The sequence below is a fragment of the Lacerta agilis genome, chromosome 5, assembly GCF_009819535.1.
Source record: "Lacerta agilis isolate rLacAgi1 chromosome 5, rLacAgi1.pri, whole genome shotgun sequence".
NCBI lineage: Eukaryota > Metazoa > Chordata > Lepidosauria > Squamata > Lacertidae > Lacerta > Lacerta agilis.
Genome location: NC_046316.1, coordinates 49,595,694 through 49,622,493, shown reverse-complemented (window position 1 = coordinate 49,622,493; position 26,800 = coordinate 49,595,694). Strand labels below are relative to the sequence as shown.

The window sequence follows — 26,800 nt, the reverse complement described above, 5'->3', positions numbered from 1 at the left end:
AAAATAAATAGTATGTGAACAAGACTTACCGGTAAATGAATTTTGAAACGCATGTTCTTGTTCAGAGCAATGTTCTTTAACAGTATTGATAATATCGTGTCACACTTTCTTAATAGGTTATTTAAAATTCAAGCTATATTTTAGTTTTCATCGTGGGGGGGGGGCATATTTAATATCTGTGTCACAAATACATAGCTGGGGAGGAAACTGCACTATGAAGATATTCTAAGAAGTCTATTTACAGTCCAGGGAAACTAATCATGTGGTCCTCTGAACTGTTTTCTGTTTAAGACCTCTTCAGGACTTAGACACCACCTGGTGGTCTGTTGAGATCTACTGGAAGCAACTAAAGTATTACTAACCCAAGCTAACATCTGACTCAGAAGTGATGATTCTTATACAAGTGTGTACCTTGCAACATGGCAATTAGAAATTACATATTACTGTACTTTTCCATGTATAAGACTGTTTTTTTACTCTAAAATAATGTTCAAAATCTGGGCTTGTCTTATACACGGATAGTATCTCCCCCCATTTTCTTAAATTGGAGTCCCCAAAAATAGGGGGCATCTTATAGATGGAAAAATACGGTAATTGATGGTCCCCCCCAATGTTGCCTTGATTTACTAGCCAACTATTAATTGTGATTGCAGCTGACCAATCCCCTCCTTCCTACTCCTCAGAAACACAGGGAACTTTGAGATGTGGTGGAGTCAGTCTTTCATTTAGCACTAGGCTTTAGAGCAGTGTTTCTCAAACTTGGGTCTCTAGCTGTTGTTGGACTACAACTCCCGTTATTTCTGACCCCTGGTCCTGCTAGCTAGGGATGATGGGAATTGGTAGTCCCAACAACAGCTGGTGTCCCAAGTTTGAGAAATGCTGCTTTATAGAGAGGCAAAAGTAATATGACTCTTCCTCACTGCTTCCTCACTAGGCAATCCGCTAGTCTTCCCCTAAATTCTGTGGTTACATTCAGAGTGCTTGAAGAATTAGAAGGGTCTTTTCTCAGTTTGTGCTGAGTTTACCTAGCACAAAGATCTTCCTTACAGAGCTTTTTGCAATACATAAAGAACTTATGGGATTTTTGTGGGGAATTTTGTGCCAGGCCAGTTGTGGTCACCACAGGGAAGAAAGCTAATTGTCACTGAAATGCAGATTTTAGATTGAGAACCAAACAGATGTGAAAGATACTTAGGACAAGATTGGCTGAGGTGGCCCTTCTCAGTGATTGCTAATTTGCAGTAGGTATTTCAGGCAGCCAAAAAAGTTCATTACCCTACTAGTCAACATTTGGTATACCTAAGTCTTTTATATTCCGACCATACTGCAAGTAGAAAGTGAATGGATTGTCATAAATTGTTGTTTTATTTTTTGAGCATTTTTCATCTGGCATGCCCTCCAAGTGGTTTGATTAAAATGAATATAAGATTTACAGAAACCCCAATATACAATTAAAACCAACAATAAAGCAATGACAATAAGTATAACATACCAAAAAAAAAGACTAGAGGCTGGAAAAAGTTCATCTAAATCTTAAATCTTGATTAATCTTATGTGATTATATGGATGTAGACTTTTAAGTGATTGATGTCCGAAAGAAATCACATTAAATAAATAAAAACAAAAACTCAAAAGCTAATAATCCTTTTAAAAGGCATGAAAATGTGCATATTGTACAACAGTCCCACACCCTTGATTTCTCTTTGTCATGTCACAGGATTCTAAATCCATGTCTTCTCTGTAATTGTCCATGCTTGTAGGGTCAATTTGATAGCTTGTTCTTAAATGCCATTAAATCTCTCCTGGCTTCTTATTGTTCCAGGTGAAGAGAATAATCCAGATTGAAGCATGAGTGCTGAGACCAGCCAGGGGGTAATCACAACCCCTCCACCCCCCAGCATGCCTCACAAAGAGAGATATTTTGACCGCATCAATGAAAATGACCCTGACTACATCCGCGAAAGAAACATGTCTCCTGACCTCAGGCAAGACTTCAACATGATGGAACAAAGGAAAAGAGTCACCCAGATATTGCAGAGTCCTGTGAGTATAATTCAGGGGGATGGGGTTGTGGGGAGAGACAAAACAGTGTTTCTTCATTTTTAGAGACTTGTGTTGTTATGTCTTCATTTAAAAATAATGGACATGGGAGACAAACTCTTGGACTACACGATAGCAAGAAAGAATAACTCAGGACTGCGTAACATTTCATGAAAATCATCGATGGGTAGTTTGTACAGTATTTGTTTGCACAGTTTTCATGTGCGAACAAACAGCCCTTTATGTGGAGTTTGGCTCCCCCCCCCCTTTTTTTAATGCTATGCTTCATTAACACTGCACAAAAGTAGCTTCCCAGCTACATGGCATTTGATTGCTGCTTAGACACAGGGAAGAAAGGGGAAGTCACTGCCCAGATATAAACTATTGGGACATTTACATGCAGATCGGCATTCCGCTCTTATTTTGAATTCTGTACTTAAAAGCTGCCTCAAATGCCTCCATGTGATTTGGTTTGTTGGAAAAGGTAAACTGTATTTTACATATCATTAAAATAATGTTTTAGAACACCAGCTTAGTGTACACTTGTTTGTGAGTTCAGTGCATCTCATAATTGTAGTTAAAACTGTAAAACTTCTTCATGGGTCCAAGGGAGATTGTAATTTGTCCAAAAACTATAACAACCCAGAATAGAGCTAGTTTTGCTTTTTATAATCCATGTCTGCTTGTAAGTCTGTGTGCCAAGGAAACAGGGCCAGTCTACATGAAAGCAGTGCACAATCTGTTTAGGCAATAAACCTATATTCATCAGATTGCACCCTAAATGGACAGTGTGACTCCATGAGACTGGCTTATGTGTAAATATGTTTAGAATTGCAATATTAAGGTAGCATCTCTATGTGGACAATTTGAAAATGAAACTTCTGTCCTGAGCTAGAGGATAGGTGTAGGTGTGTTTGCGCCACTTTTAACTTCAGTATGAAAACGTCTAAAGCTAGTAATACAAGTTAATCCTGTATGGAAGATTGGTGTAGGATTTATGCCTGAATGATAATTGAAAGGCATATGTTCTGCTTCCTCCAGTTTCTGTATTATTCAAACCAACTATTAGTTGTGAGTTTCTGGCTTTCATGGCTCCAAATAAATTACTAAAAGGGTGACTTTGCTATGTGCTCCTCATTGCAAGTTCCAAATAAAACAACTAGTGGCTTAAACCTACCATGGAATAATTCTGTAACAGACTTATCCTGCTCCAAGCCTGTAATTCAGAGGAACTCAACATGCTAGGAGAGGCATTTTAAAGGCTGTATACAGCATAGAAGAGCTCCTAGTGATCAGAGACTGAAGACAATACGTACAAAGTGGCTTGCATATGGGCTAATTGGGAAACTGTGTTTGGTAGGCTGTGTACTTCAAAGGCAGAATAGTGGTTCAGGGGAAGGTGATGACGCATGAGTTACACACAGTATGGGTTAGTGCGAACAGTGGGCACTTAACAGTGGAATTTTATGGTTTGGACTATATGAATTTTTTTTAGTCAAATACTTTTTATTCGATAAAGCTAAATTAAATGTATTGTGCTATTATTCAGTGAGGACTTACATTTAATTGGTTGTAGCAAAATTCTAAGTTTTTTGTTTTTTAAAAAAAGAATTTGTCTACCTGAAAGAAATCCTTAATGTAAAAGCATGTGCACCTATTTCAGATGTGATTCTTCCATTTTAAGTGTTGCCTTCTTGTGAAACTGTCACATTCTGTTTTTTTCTGTATTGCTTTTTCCTACCTTTATGTGAAATGTCTGTCAATACTGTCAAAACATCATTCAAGAATAGTTTCATGTGACCAAAACTGAACCTAAGCTAATCCATATACAGTGTCAGCCTGGAGCCAATATTGTACTTTGTGAATTCAGTAAACATATGACATGACCAGTTCTGTCACTGTGGAACAGAAATCCTGTGTAAGACATAGCATATACTTGTCGTGTGCTTGCTAAATACACAAATATACGCTGTAAGGGATGCGGGTGGCGCTGTGGTCTAAACCACTGAGCCTAGGGCTTGCCAATTGGAAGGTTGGTGGTTCTAATCCCTGCGACGGGGTAAGCTCCCGTAGCTTGGTCCCTGCTCCTGCCAACCTAGCAGTTCGAAAGCACATCAAAGTGCAAGTAGATAAATAGGTACCGCTCCAGTGGGAAGATAAACGGCGTTTCCATGCGCTGCTCTGGTTTCACCAGAAGCAGCTTAGTCATGTTCGCCACATGACCCGGAAAAACTGTCTGTGGACAAACGCCGGCTCCCTCAGCCAGTAAAGTGAGATGAGCGCCACAACCCCAGAGTCATTCGCGACTGGACTTAACTGTCAGGGGTCCTTTACCTTTACCTTTTTAAGAAATAAATAAATAAATAGGTAGCCCCTATCTTGAGTCAACTTCAGTTCTGTAATGCTACACTAGGAAATGTATGCTGTTTATAAATAAACTACAGCTTGTGTGTTACATAGTTTATTTCATGTAGTATTTCAGGCATGCTCACTAAAACACAAACTATCACTACAGCAAGCAACTTGCTCTGGTAGGATAGTTGTGCTGGTTTTTAAACAAGAGAAGGAACTGTGCTTTTTGTATTATACAGTAAAGTAGACTTGCAACTTACACAGGGTATTGTGCCTAAAGCCAAAATTGTGTATCATCAAAACCCATTGGGTTTAAAGGTGGATGGGATTGCCGAACTCATTTTTCCCGAAACCCCTCCTCCTTTCTATTTATTTATTTTTAATTATCATGCACATAAAGCACACAAGTTAAATGTCTGCAAATTGTGGGCTTACTGTACTGTCTACACAGTTGTGTACAAAATAAGTACATGTTTAATTAGTAGTAGCTGGCTACTAATTTCAAAGGTGCTGCTTCACCAGGTGTCCATAATAATGGTACTGGTTGGTTAGCATCTGACTGTCTTGGGTGAAGTCAAACTGTTGAAAGGTTGCAGGGCCTTCTGGCATAGCTCCTGAGGGCAGAATCCACATACTGTAATTAGTGACCAGGTCAGTGGAATCACTGCTTTGTAATAGGCTTAGCGCACTGGTCAGTTGACTACCTATTGTTTAACATTGATCAAATTTTGTCGAATATTCTGTTCCATCACTTCTCAGGTGGGCAGCATTGCCATTTTAAGAGAACAGGGCAAACATTTTCTAGAAAAATAGCAAAGGTTGATCCTAGTATTCTAGATAAAAGCCAGAGAAAATAAACATTCACATTTATAGAAACAGCACCAAACACTGTTAGAAGTTATTATTCATTTGAGCTAAACTGCTGGGGGTGGGAGACACAAGGCAAAGCTGAACTGCAGCAGCAGCAGCAGCAGCAGGGGCTGATCAGAACAAGCTAAAATGTACTTTATTTAGGGTATAGAGCGCATAAACGTTGCTATGACTCCTAGCCAGGTTAGTATTGCAAGCAGGTCTATCATCCTATTGACTTTAGAGGAAATACTAAACTATATGCCTGCTCGATCACACCAAGGTAGGCAGCTTTGCTGGCTGCTTCGAGGGGCCTGGGAGACTTCATTCAGCGCTGCCTATTTGCTAGAGACTATCCTTGCCCTGAAATTTTGGTAGTGGGGGGAAGAAGAGTGGCATAGGCTTAATGTGTGAGGGGGGGGGGAGACGCAATGCCCAGAAGTTCACATCACCAGATGGCATTTGTTAAAATCAATATACTTCTACCATCATGTACACTCTGACTGCTGGCGCTGTAGATTGGAGTTACTATATGAATAAAGTACATTTCTCTCTCTCAAAAAAGTTATTATTCATATTAACACACACACTTAAAATAAATTTAAATGCTTCACAATAACAGTATTAAAATGCTACAAGATAAAATGTACTTTTATTGTTCTGACACTTGACCACTGTTTAACAATAATTGACAGGTCAAATGCCATTCCTGGTTGTTTGGTGCTGGGTAGCAAATCCCTGATCAGGGCTCCTGGATGTTCCTGATCTTGGTGAAATATGTTCAGCAGTTTGTGTTGTTCCTTTTGGTATTTGGTGTTGGAGAGTTTCCTCTTAGCCTTGTCATGGTGACCATAGCACCTCATTTTTTGTCCCCTTTTGATCATATCAGAATCGTTTCTGCAGCTATGAATAGCATTGCATTTTGTTTACCTGGTATTATGGGGAAACTGATGCTGCTTTAGGCAGTGCACAATGCCAGAAAGCTCTGGGTAAAAATACAGAACAGGCGTTTGAACCACCGAGAAGAGTCTTTCTGAAGCACCGAGAGAATGATTGCTGTGTGTTGAGGTACTGTTGCATAGAACTATTGAGTCAGAGATAGCAGAAGTAAGCCACATCATTGCATAACTGTATCATATGCACAAATGTAGTAGAGCAGAAAGAGACTTCCTGGGGTGGGACAGATACTTCTGCCTGGGTAAATGTGTGAATAGACAGATTAAAAACATTTCGGGGTAAGGTAAGAAAATGGCAAATGGTTTACATCTGTAAGTAGTTAATGTTCCTGTTAGCTTTTTTCATGTCAGTTAAGGTCTATTTTGTGTGTGTGTGTGTGTGTGTGTGTGTGTGTGTGTTGCATGAAATAGTGAGTGAAGAACTTTCACTTAGCTCTAATTTTATATTGGCTATCGTAGCTGCTTATCAGCAGTTTCCAGACATGCAGAGCTTGAGGCTAGTATTGGTAATATAGTGGTACACTATTGGCAAGAATTCACTGGGCTTCCCCCCGCCCCAATGTTCCTAACCTCACCTTCCCCACATTTATAATAGTCTAGCAGTTTTAATGATATTGCAGTGCAGATAAATTAAGACCCCAAACCATTAATTCCTTCAGCATTTTCCACTTACCATCCCTTATTTGTGGTTTCCCCATAGTTTTATGTAATAATACAGTATAGCCAGTTATAGAGACATTGTGTAATTTTTAAAAACTAAATCCAGATGTATCACAATATCTAATATATAGTTTCATCCACTGTTGGGGTGCATTTTTTTGGATGTTGATGTATAAAACATTATTCCTTATTGGGAAAAATCTGATCACCTGGTTGCTGTCAGTTCTGGTTTCATCCAAGCATTTTGTAGTTGAGTCAAGTCTAGAGTGAGAGACAAGGGTGATGTCCACTGCTTCCAGAAACTCTTATGTACTATTATAAAGAATAAAATTAACTTCCTGGCCTTACATTGCACATCTTAGCTTATGTATTATGACATAGTAGTGTTTAGCTCAGAAAGCTTTGTAGAATGTCCTGCCATTCGGCTTCAAAGACGATCAGACATTCAGACATTATGTACTACTATATGCTATAATACGTAACAAAATAACATGTTAATTAGTAAAATCCATAGTGTGTTGGATCTCTCCCTCTCTCTCTCTCTCTCTCACACACACACACACACACACAGGCATGCACAACACACACACCATGGAATTTAGCTCAGTTGGGTCAAACATCCAATGAGTCTTCCTGTTTGAAAAAGTTGTCTTTCTAAGAAATGGCTTCAGGTAGGAATGTCCCCAGTATTTCATCAGCTGGTATTGGGTTTGCACTAATGGTTACCAATACTTGATTAAAATAGTTTTGAAGTATCGTAAATGTGTTGCATGTCGGAGTGGGACACATCAAGGCAAGAAGCGAGCCTGTGGGGGAGTGGCATTAGTGGGGGAAGATGTCAGCAAAATGTTACTCAGAGTAATCTTTCTTCAGTCCCCACTCTTCTTGAGTTCAAATCTTAAGGGGGAATGGTGTGTGTGTGTGTGTGTGCTCACACATATGCATGCATGCATGCTGCTTTCATTTCCTAGCTCTTAAAAATCCACAAACAGGCACTAGAGAAAGTGCAACTCAGGGCTATTTCTAGGCATGGCCCTGTAGCTAGGGTAGCTGCTTGACATTGCCAGCAGGTGATCTATGTGTCTGTACCTCCATGACTTACATGGGGAACAGAGTAGTACCATTCTTTTTGAGCTACTAAGCATCTTCTGTTCCCCTTCTCCTGGCTTCTGATACAATAAAGCAGAAATAACCAGAAGTGCATGCAGTTAATCCATACAAAGCAACGCTAAATTGATGTAGTGGTTCTGAAGTTCAGTACTGTACAGAGATTCCAGTTCCAAAATATTTCAAACTTAAGTTTTAAAAAATGAACTGCTCTTTAATAAGTAACTATCTTGGATGGTAAAAAGAACAACCTAGCTGCTGATTCTTCTTGACAGATATGTTTTATATCTTCACAGGCTTTTCGGGAAGACCTGGAATCCCTTATCCAAGAGCAAATGAAGAAAGGCAATAACCCAACTGGATTGCTTGCCTTACAGCAGATTGCTGACTACATTATGGCAAGCTCTTTTGCAGGATTTTCTTCATCTCCTCTAAGTAAGTAAAAGGATGTGCAATTAATAATAATCCTTTCTAATAGCTAAAATGACCTTTATAGAGAATGCCTATCCTTGTTCCTGGATTACCTTATGGAAAACCTGACCTTGATAAACTGCTGATAGATTCACTTTTGCTCCTACTGATTTCTGTTTGTGATTACATATTCATGTATATATGAGATATCAAAAAGTCCCAGTGTTCTGCTGCATACAAGCAATACCACTCCCTACAACCCAGGTAGCCAATGTGCCACCCTCCAGACACTATTGAACTACCACTCCCATCAGCCCCAGCCACAATGGCAGTGAGTGGTCAAGCATGATGGGAGTTGTAGTCTAGCAGCATCTAGAGGGCCACATTGCCTATCCCTGCTTTAACCTGCTGTTTAGATTTGGCAAATATAATGCTTTCTTTTTAAAAAAAGAACTGCTATGTTAATAGCTATTTATTCTATTTAATTGTTAATTGAGGTAGCAGGAAAATATAAAAAAGTGACATTTTGTTGTGAAATTCACCATCTTGGTTATGCTTTCTCTTTTGAAAGTCAGAAAATGAACATTTCTCAGGTGCAAAGTTCAGTAGTTTAAATACTAAAGGTTGTTGGGAAGGTAATGGAAATAACCACAATGTTAGCAGTTTCCAGTTCAGTCTAAAATGTGACTATATGGTTGCTTTGAAGAGAATGTTCTAATGATTTTTTTATAATATAATTTAGGCTCTGGATTGGTTACACCTATCAATGACCTTCCTGGGATAGATACCACTACATATGTAAAGGGCGAAAAACTTACTCGTTGTAAATTAGCCAGTTTGTATAGGCTGACAGATCTGTTTGGATGGGCACACCTGGCTAATTCATATATCACAGTAAGTATCCTGAAGTCAGCATTTCTATTACTTCTTCGCATATAGGAAGATATATCTGAGCTTTTCAGCCCTATAAATTGCATATTACCCCAGGATTAAACATACAGTTTTGTTAGCATCACAGTAACCTTTTCCTCTCAATTTCCAGGTAAGAGTAAGCAAAGAACATGATCATATTCTTATCATTCCAAGAGGCCTATCATTTTCTGAAGCTTCCGCCTCCAATTTGGTATGTACTTAACATAGGGAATAATGTTATGCACTTAATTATGTTGAGAGTTTTGTTCTGTTTCATTAACTGTTGACCCAAAAGGACATTTCAGAACCTTTAGGGCATACAGGCACCCCCCCCCCCCACTTAGGCGTGTTCTACTCACACATATATGCATGGAGCCAGGAAATGAAAGAAAGAAAGAATGGCAGGGGAGAGCTGGAGAGTCCTCATGGCTCACAAGCAGACCCTCCCCAGAGCCCAAAGAGGACGTCAGTGAGGGCGGAAGAAGCCCCAAAGAGACCTGAGGTGCAGCAGGGCTTTATTTAGGCTGCTTAGCCTCCCCACCCAATAGCTGATGTGGGGGGTAGTGCAGCAGTAGCAGCCCCTTTACCGCTCGTCCTCCAGCCAGCCCCAGAGATTCAACTGGATTGGAGAGAGAGCTGGAGAGCAGGGAGAATATGCATTTAGTGTCTCTTTAGAGGGGGTTTCACACTTTACATGATTTCACTTAAGCGCTCAGGGGCCCAGAACGTAGCCCCTTCATGTGGGTTGATGCCTGTATGTGCCTAATGTTTTTCTTTGAGCGAACAACCAAAACAAAGGTTACATTTTTTTTCACAGTTGCTAAAACGTGGCTACTTTATTGCAAGTGTCAATCTTCAGGTTTATATTCCCTTTCACCTACAGCTTTCTGCTGAACAAGCACTTGCATTTTTAACCAGTCTTCTGCCAAAATTTATCTGCTGCTTCTTACCATATGATCCTCCTTGTTCTCTGTTGTCTCTCCCACTCATGTTTATGCCTGATCCTGTGCCTCTTAAGTACCTTAAATTAAACTTTGCTGTTTGTGTCCAGGTGCATATAGTGGGAGAACATGGATGGAGTGAGCCAGAAAGCCTCCCTGTACCTAAAGAAATACTTCTTAAGTATTTTAAAACAACTCCTATTTGAGATAGTCTCCTTTAGAAAAAGGGTAGCACACCCATCCCTGCCCCACAATTTGATCTTGGAGTTGGCACACTGAACAATTTCATCTGTTTTATTGGGAAATTGTCTTTTTCCTCGCTTAAGGCACTGTTAGGAAATTCAACATGCATCACATTGAGAAATGTGATGGGAATCTTAATGACTTCCCTCATTGCAGCTGTTTGCTTCCCTTCCTACTTGTTTGGTGGCTGCAACAGCAGAGAAGTCTCATGGAGGCTACATTCCCTATCTGGCATTTTACATGCTGCGATGGCAGCAAACCAAGTGTGAAAGTTGGTGCTTAAGTCCATTGTTTTGATGTCAAGTGTCCTGGAAACAACATGGCCTGGAGCTCCTGAGGAGTGTCCTGGAAGGAAGGAGCCTGAGACAGTGTTTCCAGCCTGCAAGGTGACAGGGAAGCACAGGTGCTTGACACTTAAGGCTTGGTAGTAATCTGAGCTATAAGAACTACTTTAATAGGCACAGTATTTGCTTCATAATATAAAGGAGTATTAAGAGCTTGCCAAATCCATATTTGCAAGCAAGATAATTTACTAACTACAGCAACATCACTGTTCTCCTTCTGAGGTTTTGTACTTTTTTCTTCAATGTTTATTAGACAACTGAGAGCTGAAGTACAACAGAGCCGACTGAAATGGCTTTAAAATTACCGTATCACACTCATTTAAACCTTGTAGTAATTCTAACACTATGCCCCTTGTTTCTCCTGAAAGCTGAGGAGCTATAAAAGCCAACCTATGTTCCTTGTTTACTCTCAGTCAGGACTGAAATGTAATTAGTGTTGTTCTCTGACTTGGCTTTTCAGGTAAAAGTAAACATACTGGGAGACGTGGTTGATCAGGGAAGCACCAATCTAAGCATTGACAGTTCAGGGTTCAGCCCTCATGCAGCCATCTACTCCATGCGCCCTGATGTTCGATGTGTGATCCACATACACACTCCAGCAACAGCAGCTGTAAGTCTGTTCTCTTCTTAATGTGCCATAAAGTGGAAAATGTTCCAATAGTACACCATCACAGGATTGACTGAACCTCAGGATTGATTTGTGTTGAGAATCCTCAAAGCTCCAGCAAGTCTATTAATAAGCTGTTGCTCTTCAAGGTATGGATCAACCACTCTTCTGACATTTTCTCAGACGCTTACAAATTTTAACAGGCACAAAAACAGCCTGTTGTTGCCATTTGATTAATTTATCTTGAGAAGAACACAAGTTGTATAGAAGTGCTATACTTTGTGCTCTTTTATTTCTCAAATTCTTGAGTCTGCTTTTCCTATCAAGGTAGCTTTATTATTAACTATAAGAGAAGAACCATCAAAATTTAGGTACAGTATTTATCTACTTCAGATACACACCAACACCAATACTGCACACTCTAGAGATTAAAGATGAAAGCTGTTCCTGCATAGGATCAAAGCAGAAAATATAACAATAATCTGTATTTTCAGGTTTTGCATTATTAACCTTTGTTAAGTTTGACACCAAGGAATCTCATTCAGCTATTATGCTATGCTTAGCCATTCAAAAGCAAGGCAGTAAAGAAGATGTTAATGGTACAAAAATCTAACTTAAAATGACCCATCAGATTGACTTTAATTAATTAATACAATACATGTATTAATAATCAGTTGGGCGCATCCAGACTCAGTATTTGGATTAAACAAGCAAATTATTATAGAAGCATCCAATTAACAAATAGCTGCATGTACAGCACAACTGAAAAGTACAAAGTTTTCCAGACATTCAAACAACAAAGCAATATTATTAATAATAAAATTAAAATGTTTGAAAACAGCCACAGCTAATAATTTCAAGGTTGCCAGGTACAATGTATTTCAGCCATCCAATGCCTAGGTAAATGGGAATGTTTAAAAATTCTTCCTGAATGTTACCAATGATAGAGACAGATGTAGGTAACCAGGGAAAGTATTCAAAAACTGAGGAGCCCTATCATGATCGGTACTGAACAGTACGCAGAAGCAGCACCAACAAAGCCCCAATATTGTTGATAGTTTAGACCCTTGTATGCTAGTACTAACACCTTGAATTGGGCCCGGGTCACTCACTGACAACCAGTGCAGCACTTTTGGGACTGGTGACACATTCTCCCATCAGGCTGCCCCACTTAACCAGTCTTGCAGCTGCATACTGCGCTAGCTGTGGTTTCCAGACAGCCTTCAAAGGCAGCCCACTAGTCCAGATAGGAGGTGATTAGAGCATTGACAACTGAGAGCAAGTTATCTTAGTCCAGGATTGGTCATAAGTAGTATCCAGTGTTTTCCTTTCCCTGCCAGAGAGGCTCCTATCTGCAGATGGAGGCTATTTTTGGATTCATTCTCTTCTATGCCACCTTCTATTCTGTTCTGAAGTATCCTTTGACCCTCAAGAACAGGTTTTGGGATGAGAATGATCGGTCCTATGGGTGGAGTGTGAATACACAACAATCACACACACACACCCTTCATTGGCAGAAACATCTGTTGGATCAAAGAGCTTTACATGAGCAGAGGGACACCATTAGACACAACCCTTGGTCTTTTTTTAGAACTCCCCATTTACTTGAACTATTTAATTCTGAAACCATCTGCCTTGTCCACATTTGCTTCAAAATCCATATGCTGGCAATCCACCCATAAAACTCCCACAATCTATTGATAGTCTGCTATCAACTAGGTAGGAATCCTTGTTCTCCTAATTTTCGAATAGTTGTGAACTAAAGTTATTAAAGAGGTACTTTCAGTGTCACTTGAAAAATTAAAGAGTTTTCACATTTGTTCCATGTTACAAGCATTATTTCTTTGAAACAGGTTTCTTCCATGAAGTGTGGTATACTTCCTATCTCTCAGGAGGCTCTCATTCTAGGAGATATTGCATACTACAATTACCAAGGATCTCTGGATGAAGCAGAAGAAAGAATTCAACTCCAGAAAGTTCTTGGGCCAAGCTGTAAGGTATTCCACTCTAGTTAATGTTTTTGTTCAAGGTTTCTAGTCTTGCTCAGTTTCTGTCACTTACAAGTGTCTCCATTCCTTAGGTGCTGGTCTTGAGAAACCATGGGGTAGTAGCACTCGGAGAGACATTAGAGGAAGCTTTCCACTACATCTATAATGTGCAAATAGCTTGTGAAACACAGGTGAGAGAGACAGAGAGATGTGAAGCACTTTAAATGCTGGCTTCTTAAAAATATTGTCTGTGTGTGTTTTAATAGGATGCTTGCGACTAACAGCTACTTACTGGAAATCCAGGAGAGAAAATGAAATCTATATTTAACATATACTAGGAACACCAACAATGGGCTGTACACAGAAGCTACACAGCCCTTGTCCTAGTATCTAGTACAGTGGGTAATGCACTTTGCAAGATAGCTATCATGTATGTACATATTGAAAAGAAGAATATTAGGATGTATTTTCTTTCTAGAAAATTTAAGAAGGCTACATATTCACTCTTCAAATAGTACTTGGAAAAAAATTGTAATTACTGAGTCCTTTATGTCACAGGTACATGCACTGGCTGCAGGCGGCGTAGACAATCTTCTTATCCTAGACTTTCAGAAGTATAAACCTTTCACCCACAATCTGGTAGCATCTGGAGGAGGAGGAGTTAATATGGCCTCTCAGTTCAAGTGGAAAGTTGGAGAACAGGAGTTTGAAGCACTGATGAGAATGCTGGACAACCTGGTGCGTTCATCTGTCTAATCTACAAGTTCTCAGTACTTTGAACAAGTTGTTTCCCATGGGATTGTTTCCATAAGAAATTCTGCTGTCATCCCCCCCACCCCACCCCACCCCCGTAAATAAGACACCTGAAAAAGAAATATCAACATGAAGTAGGTTTATAAGCCAACATTCAAGTTCAATTTATATCCAGGCTCATGACAAACTCCTCCCAGACAAACCACAAGAGGTAAGCAGAGTGCAAACCTTGGCTGCAGCTTCTGGTTTCTCTGGAGTGACACAAACCAGGAGCTTGGGTTCAGATGTAACACTAAGCTAAACCATGGTTGAGCTCTGAGTAGCCCAGCCGCAGCAGGACTGAGGAGGAGCTAAGTGGTAATGAGCTTAACCATAGTTTTGTTTAGCGTTATATGTGAACTAGGACACACGTGATTGGCTAAGGTAGTGAGGCAGTGGTTTGGTCCATAATAGAAAATCTCTGATCTCCTACCCACTTTTTATTTATTGGACTCTGCTATCCCTATAATAAGGATTTACTCGCTTTCTGTGGGGCCTATGATGTAGAGCTACTGTGCTGCCATACCATACTTGTTCTGCAGTCTTTTTAAATAGTTGTTTGGCATTTAATGTTAGGATACAAAGGTGTTGAAACTGTTAACATATATTGTCACAGTTTGAGTTGGGGTGGGGGGGAGGTTGAAATTTCCACCTGAAAATTAATTATGGTTTAGGATTAATTTTATGCCAAAAATTAATTAATTATGATTTAGGGTTATTTTTATGCCAAATATTAATTTTATGCCAAAGATGTATAAAAAAATTTCCCCTCTTCCACAGGGTTACAGAACAGGCTATGCTTATCGACAGCCTCTTGTGAGGGAGAAGCCCAGGCACAAGAGTGATGTTGAGATCCCAGCCACCGTGACTGCCTTTTCCTTTGACGACGATTCAGTTCCAATTTCTCCTCTCAAATTCCTAGCACAAAAGCAGCAGCGGGAGAAGACAAGATGGTTGAATTCTCCAAATACATATTTGAAAGTAGATGTTCCTGAAGAATCCCGGAATGGAGAAACAAGTCCCCGGACTAAAACCACAGTAAGCAGCTCCCTAGTGATGGGGACGGAATATACCAAAATGGGTGGATGGGAATAGGCCCATACAGTGACCTGTATGATAGAAGTTATGATTCTGTGGTGGATTCCATGAATCAGCTACAATTTTGAAAGAGCCAGCCTACTTTGAGAAACAAGGAGCAGTAAGTGCAGATGGCATATTTTGACAGCAGTTCTGTCAACAATCAGGTGGGCAAATGTTGTCTCCATCTTCAAAAAGAGGAACCCTTCCAGTTCTATGATTCGGTGTTGTGGTAAAAAGAATAGTATTCTCCTGCAGTGTCCCAAATATGGTATTTTATTTTCTTCAATTCCCTGCTAAGTTCAAGGTGCTGCTTTTGATGCATAAAGCCCTATATAGCTGGAGAGCAGGATACATGAAAGATGGTCTTAACCCTGTGCTCTGCAGGTGAAGGCCTCCTGCAGATATCATTACCACCGGATCTCCATCCTGCACAATGCAGGAGTTAGGCCTTTAGTGTGACAGCACCTACACCTTTTGGAATTCCCTCCCTGTGAATATTGGACAGAAGCCATCTCTGCTGTGTTTTCAGCACCGTACTGGATTTTTTAAAAAGTTGTTTTCATTGTTTCCAACCCTGGGGTCCTTGGGAGGAAATACAGGATATAAATTTAATAAAATGAATAAATAAAATGAATAATTTCCAGAGTGCATGTATGAAAAACAAGTATTATGCAAGGCATCCGACCACAACATAAATTCAACTTTAAAAGATCAGCTCCACCCAGTGGTGGCTTAACAAATGCAACAATGCCTTGTAGTTTCTATCAGCAATTTTCATTATGAGAAGTACTGCTTGAAAGGAACGATAAAAATAACTAGTTAAGAGGGATAGTTATCCAGGTAATTAAGAAATACAGTGGATGTTCAGTCCTTCATTATAGTATTTTTGGCAGTGGAAGTACTGTAGCAAGTATCCTTGCTACGTCAGTATTCAAATGTCAGTCCTTTTCAGGTACTTAATTAAAAATACCTATATGCTATTCAAGCTAGAGGACCATTACACATATTAATATCCTTATGAAATGATATACTGAAAAGCTAAGTGGCATGGCAATGTATTATTATTAGGTCACTTGGATAATTTAATATAAACCCCATTGTCCTGAAATGTCCCCTAGCCTTTACCAACTACTAAATTGCAATATCCTCGCTTCCAGTAACATTCTTCTTTATTTCTCCTTTTTCTTTCCAAGTGGATAAAAGCTGAAGATTCATCTCAGCTTAGTGGAGGAACTCCAATCAAAATTGAAGATCCAAACCAGTTTGTTCCAATGAATACAAATCCAAGTGATGTACTAGAAAAGAGGAATAAGGTAAGGCAAGGCAAGGCAGGTTTCTTGAAGTCATAAGATTATTTGTTTCTTGAAAATAATCAGTACCTAACTTACTCTGCTTATTTGAGAAGCATTAAAAACTATTCAGTAACATCTAAATATAATGCAATATTACTGGTAGCTTAAAGCAACAGGAACTTGCTAAAATTGTCCTTAGTTTGGTTCTGAAAAATTGCTTTTAAATGCCCTTCTTTTCTAGCCTGCTGTGGTAGCCAGAAACCTCACGCTCTTCTGCCTGCTTGTTTCCCAGTGAGCCAATGTATTTAACAATGGCAATGAGGAATAATGACAAGAGGCTCTTTGTAAATGCAGACTGCTGGCTGCTTTCACTCCCCAATTCATTTTTCTATTTTCATACCAATTCAAGCTCCACCCTGGGAAATTATTGTCCTGCCAGATACAAAATGTTTCGTGCAGAAGTTCTGGGAATTTCTTACTTCACATCTGCTTGTAATCAAAAGAGTTTGCCACTATCCTGAGCAAGTCAACTTAGTTCAGAAGAGATCACTCTTTCTTGGAAAAGATCAGTATGGCAGTGTCACTCAGACATTGGCTTAGAAAAGAATTATCTGTTCTAGGCATGCAACTTTCTCTGGCAAACTTGAGGCAGAGGAGTGTCAAAGTGGGAAGCTTTGTTTCAGTTAACTTCAGCTGTGCACCATGGAGCTGTATTGTCAGGGCAGCTTGGTGCAACAGGAGATAGAAAATACTTGGGTTCTAGCTTGATTTACACATACTCTACTGACAACATAATCAGCAGCATTGCAGTTCAGGAGGAGAAATAATGTTAGACTACAGCAGTCCTGGGGCTTGACATTGAAGCTGGGTCATAATAGATACCGGTATTCTGGAACAAAAGAAGGCTGATAATTTGCCAACTTAGAGAAAATTCAACGCTGTAAATGTATGTGTCTTGCCTGAGAACTCCCTGCTTTTTAATCAAACTTGCTACTCTTGATTCCTAAATCTAACTATGTGCAAAGGAAGACTAAAACACCAGGTTAATAATGGCATACTTATAGATAGTATTTCATGCGCATTAAAACAAAATGTAAATACACTTGACATTGTCATTTTCTAAAATGGCTTTGTAACCATTTTAGAGCAGATTGACTAGAATGAAAACGAACAACAGTAAAGTAATAGTTTAACTATAGTATCTGTTTTCTGTCACCCATATGAAGTTTGAGATTCCTGATACTTCAGTGTGTTTGTGAAAAGGCTTTTAAAAACCCTTCTGCTTTCCCCCCTCCCCTTCCAGATTCGGGAGCAAAATCGGTATGACTTAAAAACTGCAGGTCCACAGTCTCAGTTGCTTGCTGGAATTGTAGTGGATAAAAAACCCAGTGCTGTAAGTGTTACCCATTGTCTGAGTTAAGCATATAACATCTAAATCAGGCTTCCTCAACCTCAGCCCTCCCATCATCCCTGACCACTGGTCCTGCTAGCTAGGGATCATGGGAGTTGTAAGCCAAAAACATCTGGAGGGCCGAGGTTGAGGAAGCCTGATCTAAAGCATGTTCAGCATTTATTCACACCACACTTTATATGATTCTCTCCTTGCTTTTGTAATACTCTTCATACAAAGTAGAAGCAGATTTTAAAACCATGAGTCCTATTTAAAATATTTGTAAAGAGTTTTTAGAGAAGCAATAATTTATGTTAGGTGATTTTTCACTGAAGATAGGATTGTACCCCTGTTTTCATCTTAACCATAATATTATGTAATAATATATATTATTAGATCAGGTGGACAGCTGCTATGAAAATTGTAGGATTCTTTAAAAAACAACACTGGCCAAGCTTTCTACAAGTCTTTAAAGTTTGTTTTGACTAAAACCTGGTATTGATTAAAGACCCTTTTTGTAAGTTCACTAACCTAGTAATTGAAGCAATTACTGTATTTTCATCTATAAGATGCCCCCATGTATAAGACGCCCCCTATTTTTGGGGACTCCAATTTAAGAAAATGAGGGAGGTGTATAAGATGCCCCCAATTTTTGACATTATTTTTTAGGGGGGAAACCTAGTCTTATACACAGAAAAATACGGTAGCTCAGTTGGTAGAGCGTGAGACTCTTGATTTCAGGGCCATGGATTTGAGCCCCATGGTTGGGCAAAATATTCCTGCATTGCAGGGAATTGGAGTAGATGACCCTCATGGTCCCATCCATCTCTACAATTCTATGTTCTGCTGATGGTTTCCAAAAATGCTGCACTCCTTTCAGATTCTTATTTTGAAGGATCCTATCACCAGCAGTAGGCTCGTTTGTAATTGTTTAATGTGATTGTTTTTTGTATTGACTTTCTCTTCTTTCATTTGTTTTATTTTTTACTTCCAGCCAATGCAGTTTGAAGAAGACGAGCATGCCCCCCCAGCCCCTCCCAACCCATTCAGTCATCTCACTGAAAAGGAACTGGAAGAGTACAAGCGGACAATCGAACGCAAGCAACAAGGCGTAGATGGTGAGTGTTCTGATAAACTGGTGATGGAGAATATTCAGGTAGTTTAGATACACCAAAAATGATTTTAATTTTTAAACTTAAGAGCCATTACATTAAATAATATCAATGGCAGCTTCAATAACTCCACTTTTTAAAGGCCTGAATCTCTTCTGGCAAGAATTTATTTGTCACAACTTTCTTCTCTGTAGTGCTATGCTGTGTTGTGACCAGTAAAATCTTGAATGTTATGCTGCCCCTTTGAACGTACTTAGATCAATGGATATTAAAACATGAAATGAATCAATGTGATTTGTAGTTCTAAGGGAATCTAATCTTGACTTGATCAGGGGTCACTCCATTCCATGGAGCCAATCCAGGAGGATACTGTGCTCAGTAGTATTGAAAGAGATGAAGAAGCAGGAGAAAGATTGCACTCCCCTTGTCTTACTGTCTGTAGAGGCATCCATCAGGGTGGCCGAAGACAACACAGTCCTATGGCCAAGCCTGAACCCGGATTGGAAAGAATGTAAATAATCTGTCCTCCAAGAACGCTTGCAGTTTCCCAGCCACTGCACTCTCAACCACCTTCCCCAAGGAGGAGAGTATTTACAACTGGCCAATAGTTGTTCCAATCCGAGGGGGCCAGGGCAGTTTCTTTAGGACTGGCCGATCATCTTTTTTTACTCTTCACCACCAAACCCTTTGAAAATGCTATTTTACTAGGGTTGCCATATTTAAAAAAGTAAAAACCAGAACACCCCATAGGTTGTTGAGCTTTTCTCAGAATTGCCTAAGATCCACCAGAAAATGCCGCCTTTCGCAAATTCTCCCTGGACGTCAATTCCACCTTTGAAATGTCCAAAAAAATCCGGACATATGGCAGCCCTAATTTTACTCTCACTACTTCTAGTAGTCTTGGGTAAATTTTAAAACTGGACACTTGTTAAATTTCATAGTCCTATAAAAGGGCTTATATGGAAAGGAAGGATGGCATCTGTTACACAGTTGTATTGCTTTCTCATGTTGCTGTTATAAGTGCATGTCGGCATCTGAAAACAAAGGATTGTGTCCTTGCCTTAGAAATTAGTATCAGGTCAATAGTACAATCACCAGGGTAAAAGGTAAGTATCTTTAAATCATAATTTCTCAAGAAAAAACAGTCTGACAGTAGTATTTTCTCTTATCTTCAATCTTGATATTATTGCTAGCAAACTTCTAACTTGCCCATTTCTTATTTTTGAAAGCATAAAGATTCAAAGGTAAAAATATTGCATTACATCAAACTTTTCAACCCATCTTCATTCAAAGCATCTGATAAGGAACTTTAATTGCTAATTTGCTGTTGTCTAACACTAGCATTTTCAGCACTAACGTTGCATAGTTTGTTATGTCTATTTTGTATAGTAACCAACGTATGTTTGCATGGAATACTTCTAAATAATTGGTACCATCTAGAGTGTGTTATAATATACTAAGTTTGGGTTACTAATAGGATGAAATTAGTATAATTATATGTGTTAACATTAGTATAACCAGGTCAGTGCTAGTGAAGTTGCTTGTGTTTTGTATGCACTAACGTACACTGATCTCCTTGCATTTATTTCATTTTGGCATGGCTTTTACTAACTCAAGCTCTTGTCCTACAGATGCTGATCAGGAATTATTCTCAGATGACGGGTCATCTGTTTCACAAATTAATTCTCAAACTCAATACCCACAAAATGTCCCTGAAAAAGTAGAAGGTATACAATGTAATGTCCTATGCAATATCGTGAGCCTGTTACACCCTTCCTTGCCAATTACTTTTAATTACCGTATATACTTGCGCATAAGCCGACTTTTTCAGCCCATTTTTTGGGCTGAAAAAGTCGCCCTCGGCTTATGCGCAAGTGAGGCGGGCGGTGGGGAAGGAAAAGCAGAGAGAAAGAGCTTCTCTCCGCTTTCCTATCCCTCCCCCCACCCCACCGGGAAATGTGCAGGACGGGGGCATCTTCTCCGATCCCGTCCTGTGCGTTTGCAGCTGTCTGCGAGGTGGTTGGGAAGGAAAAGCGGAGAGAAAGAGTTTCTCTCCGCTTCCCCACCCCACCCCACCAGGAAATGCGCAGGATGGAGATCTGAGACGCGTCTGCGAGGTGGTTGGGTAGGAAAAGCGGAGAGAAAGAGTTTCTCTCCGCTTCCCTCCCCCCCACCACCCCACCAGGAAATGCGCAGGATGGAGATCTGAGACGCTCTTCTCAGTCTTCTCCGATCCCCGCACGATCCCATCCCGTGCGTTTGCAGCTGTCTGCGAGGTCCTAGCGCCTCCAGACACAAGCTGGAAGGGTAAAGACGCCTCTGCCTCCACTCACCAGCAGAAAGGCACAGAATGGAGGATCGGAGAAGCACTGCACAATGCTTCCCCCTCTGTCAGTTGGGGGGGGGAGAGAAGTGGAGAGAAGCTCTTTCCTGCAAAAGGCACAGGACAGGATCAGAGAAGCTGGGGGCACTGGCTTGCCAAGGGTTAAAAAGGATTGAGTGGGATTCCTAGAGAGGTCAGGAAATACCAAGCCCATCTACAAAAGGAGGAGGGGGCCTTTGTCTCTCTCTTCTGCACGTGCTGCATCCCTGGCGCCTCCTGAATCCAGTGAGTCTCTGCTCATCTTGCAAAGGGTCCATTGGGGAGAAGAGGGGGTCCCTGGGATGAAGGGGAGGGTGCAGGGAGGACCCCCAAGTCAAGGAACAGAGCCTCTTGCCCCCCTCCTCTCTGCAAAGCCCAGGAGGAGGCAAGGTCACAGGAGCTCTGCAACTCTTATCTTCCTTTGGATCCATTCACAGCTTGGCTGTTTGGGAAGGGAGGGGTCTTTGGGGAGGGAAGAAAAGGGCCTGAAAATAAACCCCCTCAGACACAGGAATCAGTCCCATTTATTGATAGAGGTTGTAGGGGGATGGAAATATTGGACATAAAATACACCAAAGAAATAAAAAGGAAAGCCTAACTGTTGGAAGAGGGGAGGGGGCAAATAAAAGAAAGCGCTTATTCCTGTGGTGCAGAGTCAAGCCTATGGAACTCCTTGCCCCTGTTTTTCTTTGAAATAAATATTCAAAAACATTTAATCTACTGATGTCTCAATTAATGTAATTTTATTTATTTTTATTTTTGAAATTTACCAGTAGTTGCTGCATTTCCCACCCTCGGCTTATGCTCAAGTCAATAAGTTTTCCCAGTTTTTTGTGGTCAAATTAGGTGCCTCGGCTTATATTTGCGTCGGCTTATACTCGCGTATATACGGTACTTAGATCAGGAAAGGAAAATATAGTCATCTTGGCAATGTGAAGACTATGATTTATTTTCTTGATCTACATTTTTTAAGAATCCTTCTGGATTTATCAAAAATTTAAAATCCAGTATCTTCTCTCTAAATAGGGTAGGTTTACCTATAATGCCATTCATTCTTCAGAACAGGTCACTTAGAGACAGTTTCAACATCATGTTGATCTCCTGTTCCTGCAACAATTTGTGTTTGTATCATTTGGAGAAAGCACTTGCATTTCTTTCCCAGGATTATATGTGTGCATTGGCTCATAATACAAGGCTAACATAACAGTCTATGATGTTGCTCTGTTGGAATTGTCACTGCATCACATTGTATTCTGATATATTGCCTGTAAGTGTCCAGTTGTGGCTAGGGTGTAGCTAAAAACCTTGATTCCACCTATAATATAGTTAATGAGTTACATGCTGGCTTGTTTGTTCAAATAAAATGTGGGGCAAGAGGAAAACACCGCTTTGTAGATTACTTTGCCTGGGAAAGTGGGATATAAATACCTAAACAAAAATAAGGTACTGGTAGAGGAAGGAGGGGAGCTTTACTACAATATGCTGCTTGCATTTTAGGCCTGTGCAGAATTGCTCTATAACCATCAGTATAACAAGGAGTAAAATGCCTCCGCTTGCTTTCTCTTTGTTTACAGAAAATGATGATTACCAACACGATGCTAATCTCATCTCTCTGGAGATGCCGGCTGTTGTAATGAATGGCAAAGAAGATTCACATGATGTGGACGAGGATCTTGCACACAGAGTCAGCCAGTTAACCACTAGTACTATAGAGAATGTAGAGATTACCATTAAGGCCTCTGAAAAAATTGAGGAGACCCTTTCCCCCGAGGGCTCTCCTTCGAAATCACCATCAAAGAAGAAGAAGAAGTTCCGTACTCCATCTTTCCTAAAAAAGAACAAAAAGAAGGAAAAGGTGGAAGCCTGAGTGCAGTTCATTCTGAGGCTACATTGCACATTTCAAACCCATGTTTTAGTTCAAGTTTTAGTCACGTTAGGTAGGGTTGTGCAGAAAAATGGGCCTTAACCTAAAAGCAGAACTGGAAAATAAAATTAAATAGAAACAATGTTATGTTAATGAAGCAAAGAATTCATCTCTTAATTAGTTTGTGTAAGAATTACTATGGGGGTTTGAAATACTTAATAGGTCCACCACAAACTAACACTGGCAGGTGTTCCATTATAGCACTATTGTAATTTCAAATACCCTTATGGTTACACATGGAGAGTTTTCTCAATTAGTAGACCTTCAGCACAGTGTCACTAAGGTAGCTTTTGAGTTATCAGATAATGTTGGTTTTATTAATCTACTGCCTCACTCTGTGATTGGATGATACTTCTTAGTATTGTGATTTTGACCATAGCAGTTGTTTCACCCCTGCCTCACAGGGTGCTGTTCACCTCACCTTTTCAACCATAGGTCATTTATGAAACACTGGCACATAATATTAAGAGGGGGAAACTGTAAAAGGAATTGCATTTGGAATTTTACAGACTCTGTAAAAATTGCATTCATTGATAACTTTTGCCAAATACTTCATTTTAGTAAGATATAATTTTTGAAAACTTTTTTTATTCTATCAGTTTGGGGGGGCAGGGAGAAAGCCCTTATTTTTCAATAAAGGGGATTTTATACGCTTAACATTGATAACTTAGTTTAACTATGGCAAAACAGAAAAAGAATTTTATACGTTGAAATTTTTGTATACCACTCAGTATAAAGTATTATAGGCATGTAAACCAAGCATTTAACAATAGAATGTATTTAAGGATGCTTGGTGTAGAGTATACTTAAATATAATTCAGGAATCCAGAACCTCTGATTATTGGGTGTTGAAAGCGTATAAACTTAACTGGATTCAGGTTTAAATCTTACTGTATTTTTTTCCTCATGGTATTGCTGTTGAATGAAGAAAAATAAACTTGTTAACATATGGCCTATCCAGGAGATCAGTTCCAAGTAGGTCCCTTAGCCATTTTGCGTTACTTCTGCAGCAAGTCCAACTAAATTCTCAGGGCAAAGTCTTGAGGACTTACTTGTTGGGCAAGATAAAGCCACAAGGGGTTTCTTTCCTTCTTTGCATTGAGACACTCAGTTTCAAGTCCTCTGTGAGCTCCCTCTTTGCAGATATAGAGTGCTGGTACCATGCTGACAGAATGTCAAGGCCATCGGGTGAAGAGTGTAAAACTCATGCAGCTACATTCCGACAGCACTCCAGTGGCCAAGATTGCTTTGTTCGAGTGAACATTGCCATCCAGGTGCAGGAAAATGCAAAATGCCCATGGCAAAAATGCTTCCACAAGGGATGGAGTCTAGATTCCATGCAACTGCATCTACGTTGCACTATCAACCGATCCTCTGGAAAAGCCCACAACCAAATGAAGGAGACAAAACCGAAAAAGGGAAAGTGAAATGGGAAGAATAAGGGGTTGGAGGTAAAGAGAATAGTAGCTTTTGGATTATTTTTCATAAAATATATGGTATGGATTTGGGGGTATTTTTTATTAAATTAATGGAACAGCCGTTTCATGTAAAATGTATAGGCTTTCATATGGAGTGCCACACGTTCACCCCTTGCTATCATTGATTTTAATGGGATAATTTTAATCTGAGTTTTGCCTTCTCAAGGAACCTTAGAACCAATTAGTCAAGCGCTATAGGTGCTGATCCTGCCACTTGCTCCTTTTTTCTGGTAGCTTTATTTTGCTTTGAAACTTAAGAAAGAAAAATTCAAAGCTGTAAATACACGCTAAACATGGAAATTTGCCTAGGGCCTTTAAACTAGCCTTTGTTCATCAGTAGCCACAAGAGCAAATACACCTCAAATATCAATGTGACTCCCAGATTGCCAGTTGAAATATATACCGTATATAGATTGTTAAAATATGGCTGGGTTGTGGTTTGGCATGACTATAGCATGTTGCAGGGCTGGTTAGCTTTGACTGTGTAAGTGTGAAAATGCAGCGCTGGAGTGACTCTGGAAACGATATTCTAGATATCTCAAAATACTGGAATCAGTGTGTTCTTTTTTAAAAAAATAGTGAAAATCTATAAGTTGCTTAACTTTGTTTATGTTCTACATTTTTGTGTTGTATTACAACATATGTAGAAACAGTAACCTGTGAACTATGCTTTTCATAACTTTTAAAAAATATATCTAAATGAATGCAATGTGCATAAATATTTTTTAAAAAATGCAACCGTGAACTATTTGCACCTTTTTTTGCTAATGCCTCTATTTACTTGCTTTGGCATAAAGAATGAGCCAGCCAACTCTGTGTCCTGTGGAAAAAAATATATAAATGTTGTTGGAAATTGCTCATAGATGTAATGCTAATTAATGTTAAATCACAAATAAACAGTATTTTAAATAGATGGATTTTGGAAACTAACTTATTCATAGCATTCCTCAACCTGCATAACCTGTAGGCTTAAAGAAATCATATGTAGCAGAAGACAGGAGTTGTATAGCTTAAGAATAATAACTTCTATTTGAAAATAGAAAATGAACTCCAAAATTACCATATGGCAAACACAAATATGTGATTTTTCTCTACTGAGTTTTATCCTCAAGGTCTAGAACTCTGTAATCACATAAAATACACGGTTGTTAGGATAGAGTATTATAAATGCATATCCCTAGTCGGGTTTGTAGACTTCTACTTGCCATAGAGAAACTTAAAAAAATTAGGCAGTGTCTGGAAACAAGGAGACTGTGTTGCTGTATGACTTCTACATTCGTAGCAACTGATCCACAACTGCTTCTGCTTGTTTGTGTATAACCATTCAGAGCAGAGTATACTGTCAATGTCGTAATTATTACTGTGATGATAGAGTCCTGTGTATGCAGTGCAAGGCTATACATGTTGTTGTTGTTGTTTAGTTGTTTAGTCATGTCCAACTCTTTGTGACCCCATGGACCAGAGCATGCCAGGCACTCCTGTCTTCCACTGCCTCCCACAGTTTGGTCAAACTCATGTTAATGGCTTCGAGAACACTGTCCAACTATCTCATCCTCTGTGTTCCCCTTCTCCTTGTCCCCTCAATCTTTCCCAACATCAGGGTCTTCTCCAGGGAACCTTTTCTTCTCGTGAGGTGGCCAAAGTATTGGAGCCTCAGCTTCAGGATCTGTCCTTCCAGTGAGAAATCAGGGTTGATTTCCTTCAGAGTGGATAGGTTTGATCTTCTTGCAGTCCATCGGACTCTAGTATAGCAAGGCTATACTACCAATGTCCATTAGGTGGCATCTGCTCCCTTTCACATTTTCTTGTGTTATGTGGAATTAATCCCTTGAAAGACAATTAGCAAGCTGCTTTCAAAGAAAGTATTTTGGTGGAGGCTCTGTGGGCATTATTCCAGCTGCACTTCAAACAGATGAAAGGGAACAGCTGGCTTTTTTGGACATCTATGTTTATCAGCTCA

General features: G+C 39.7%; 1 protein-coding gene across 5 annotated transcripts in view; it reads left to right on the top strand.

Moving 5' to 3' along the window:
• The window catches only part of ADD3 (adducin 3), a 95,582-nt gene extending 69,829 nt beyond the window's left edge, over positions 1-25,753 (top strand). For 3 of the 5 annotated variants that reach the window (XM_033149714.1, XM_033149713.1, XM_033149715.1), the window contains 14 exons: positions 1,823-2,043; positions 8,261-8,399; positions 9,118-9,269; positions 9,418-9,498; positions 11,276-11,425; positions 13,276-13,419; positions 13,503-13,601; positions 13,969-14,148; positions 14,983-15,240; positions 16,476-16,595; positions 17,878-17,967; positions 18,959-19,082; positions 20,708-20,803; positions 23,013-25,753. In XM_033149714.1, the coding sequence (XP_033005605.1) occupies positions 1,849-2,043; positions 8,261-8,399; positions 9,118-9,269; positions 9,418-9,498; positions 11,276-11,425; positions 13,276-13,419; positions 13,503-13,601; positions 13,969-14,148; positions 14,983-15,240; positions 16,476-16,595; positions 17,878-17,967; positions 18,959-19,082; positions 20,708-20,803; positions 23,013-23,305 (2,121 nt within the window). In that variant the 5' untranslated portion in view covers positions 1,823-1,848 and the 3' untranslated portion in view covers positions 23,306-25,753. Of the gene's footprint in view, positions 1-1,822; positions 2,044-8,260; positions 8,400-9,117; positions 9,270-9,417; positions 9,499-11,275; positions 11,426-13,275; positions 13,420-13,502; positions 13,602-13,968; positions 14,149-14,982; positions 15,241-16,475; positions 16,596-17,877; positions 17,968-18,958; positions 19,083-20,305; positions 20,321-20,707; positions 20,804-23,012 lie in introns of those variants that run through there. The other 2 variants (XM_033149716.1, XM_033149717.1) reach the window with 2 other exon arrangements.
• The last annotated feature ends 1,047 nt before the right edge of the window (positions 25,754-26,800 follow it).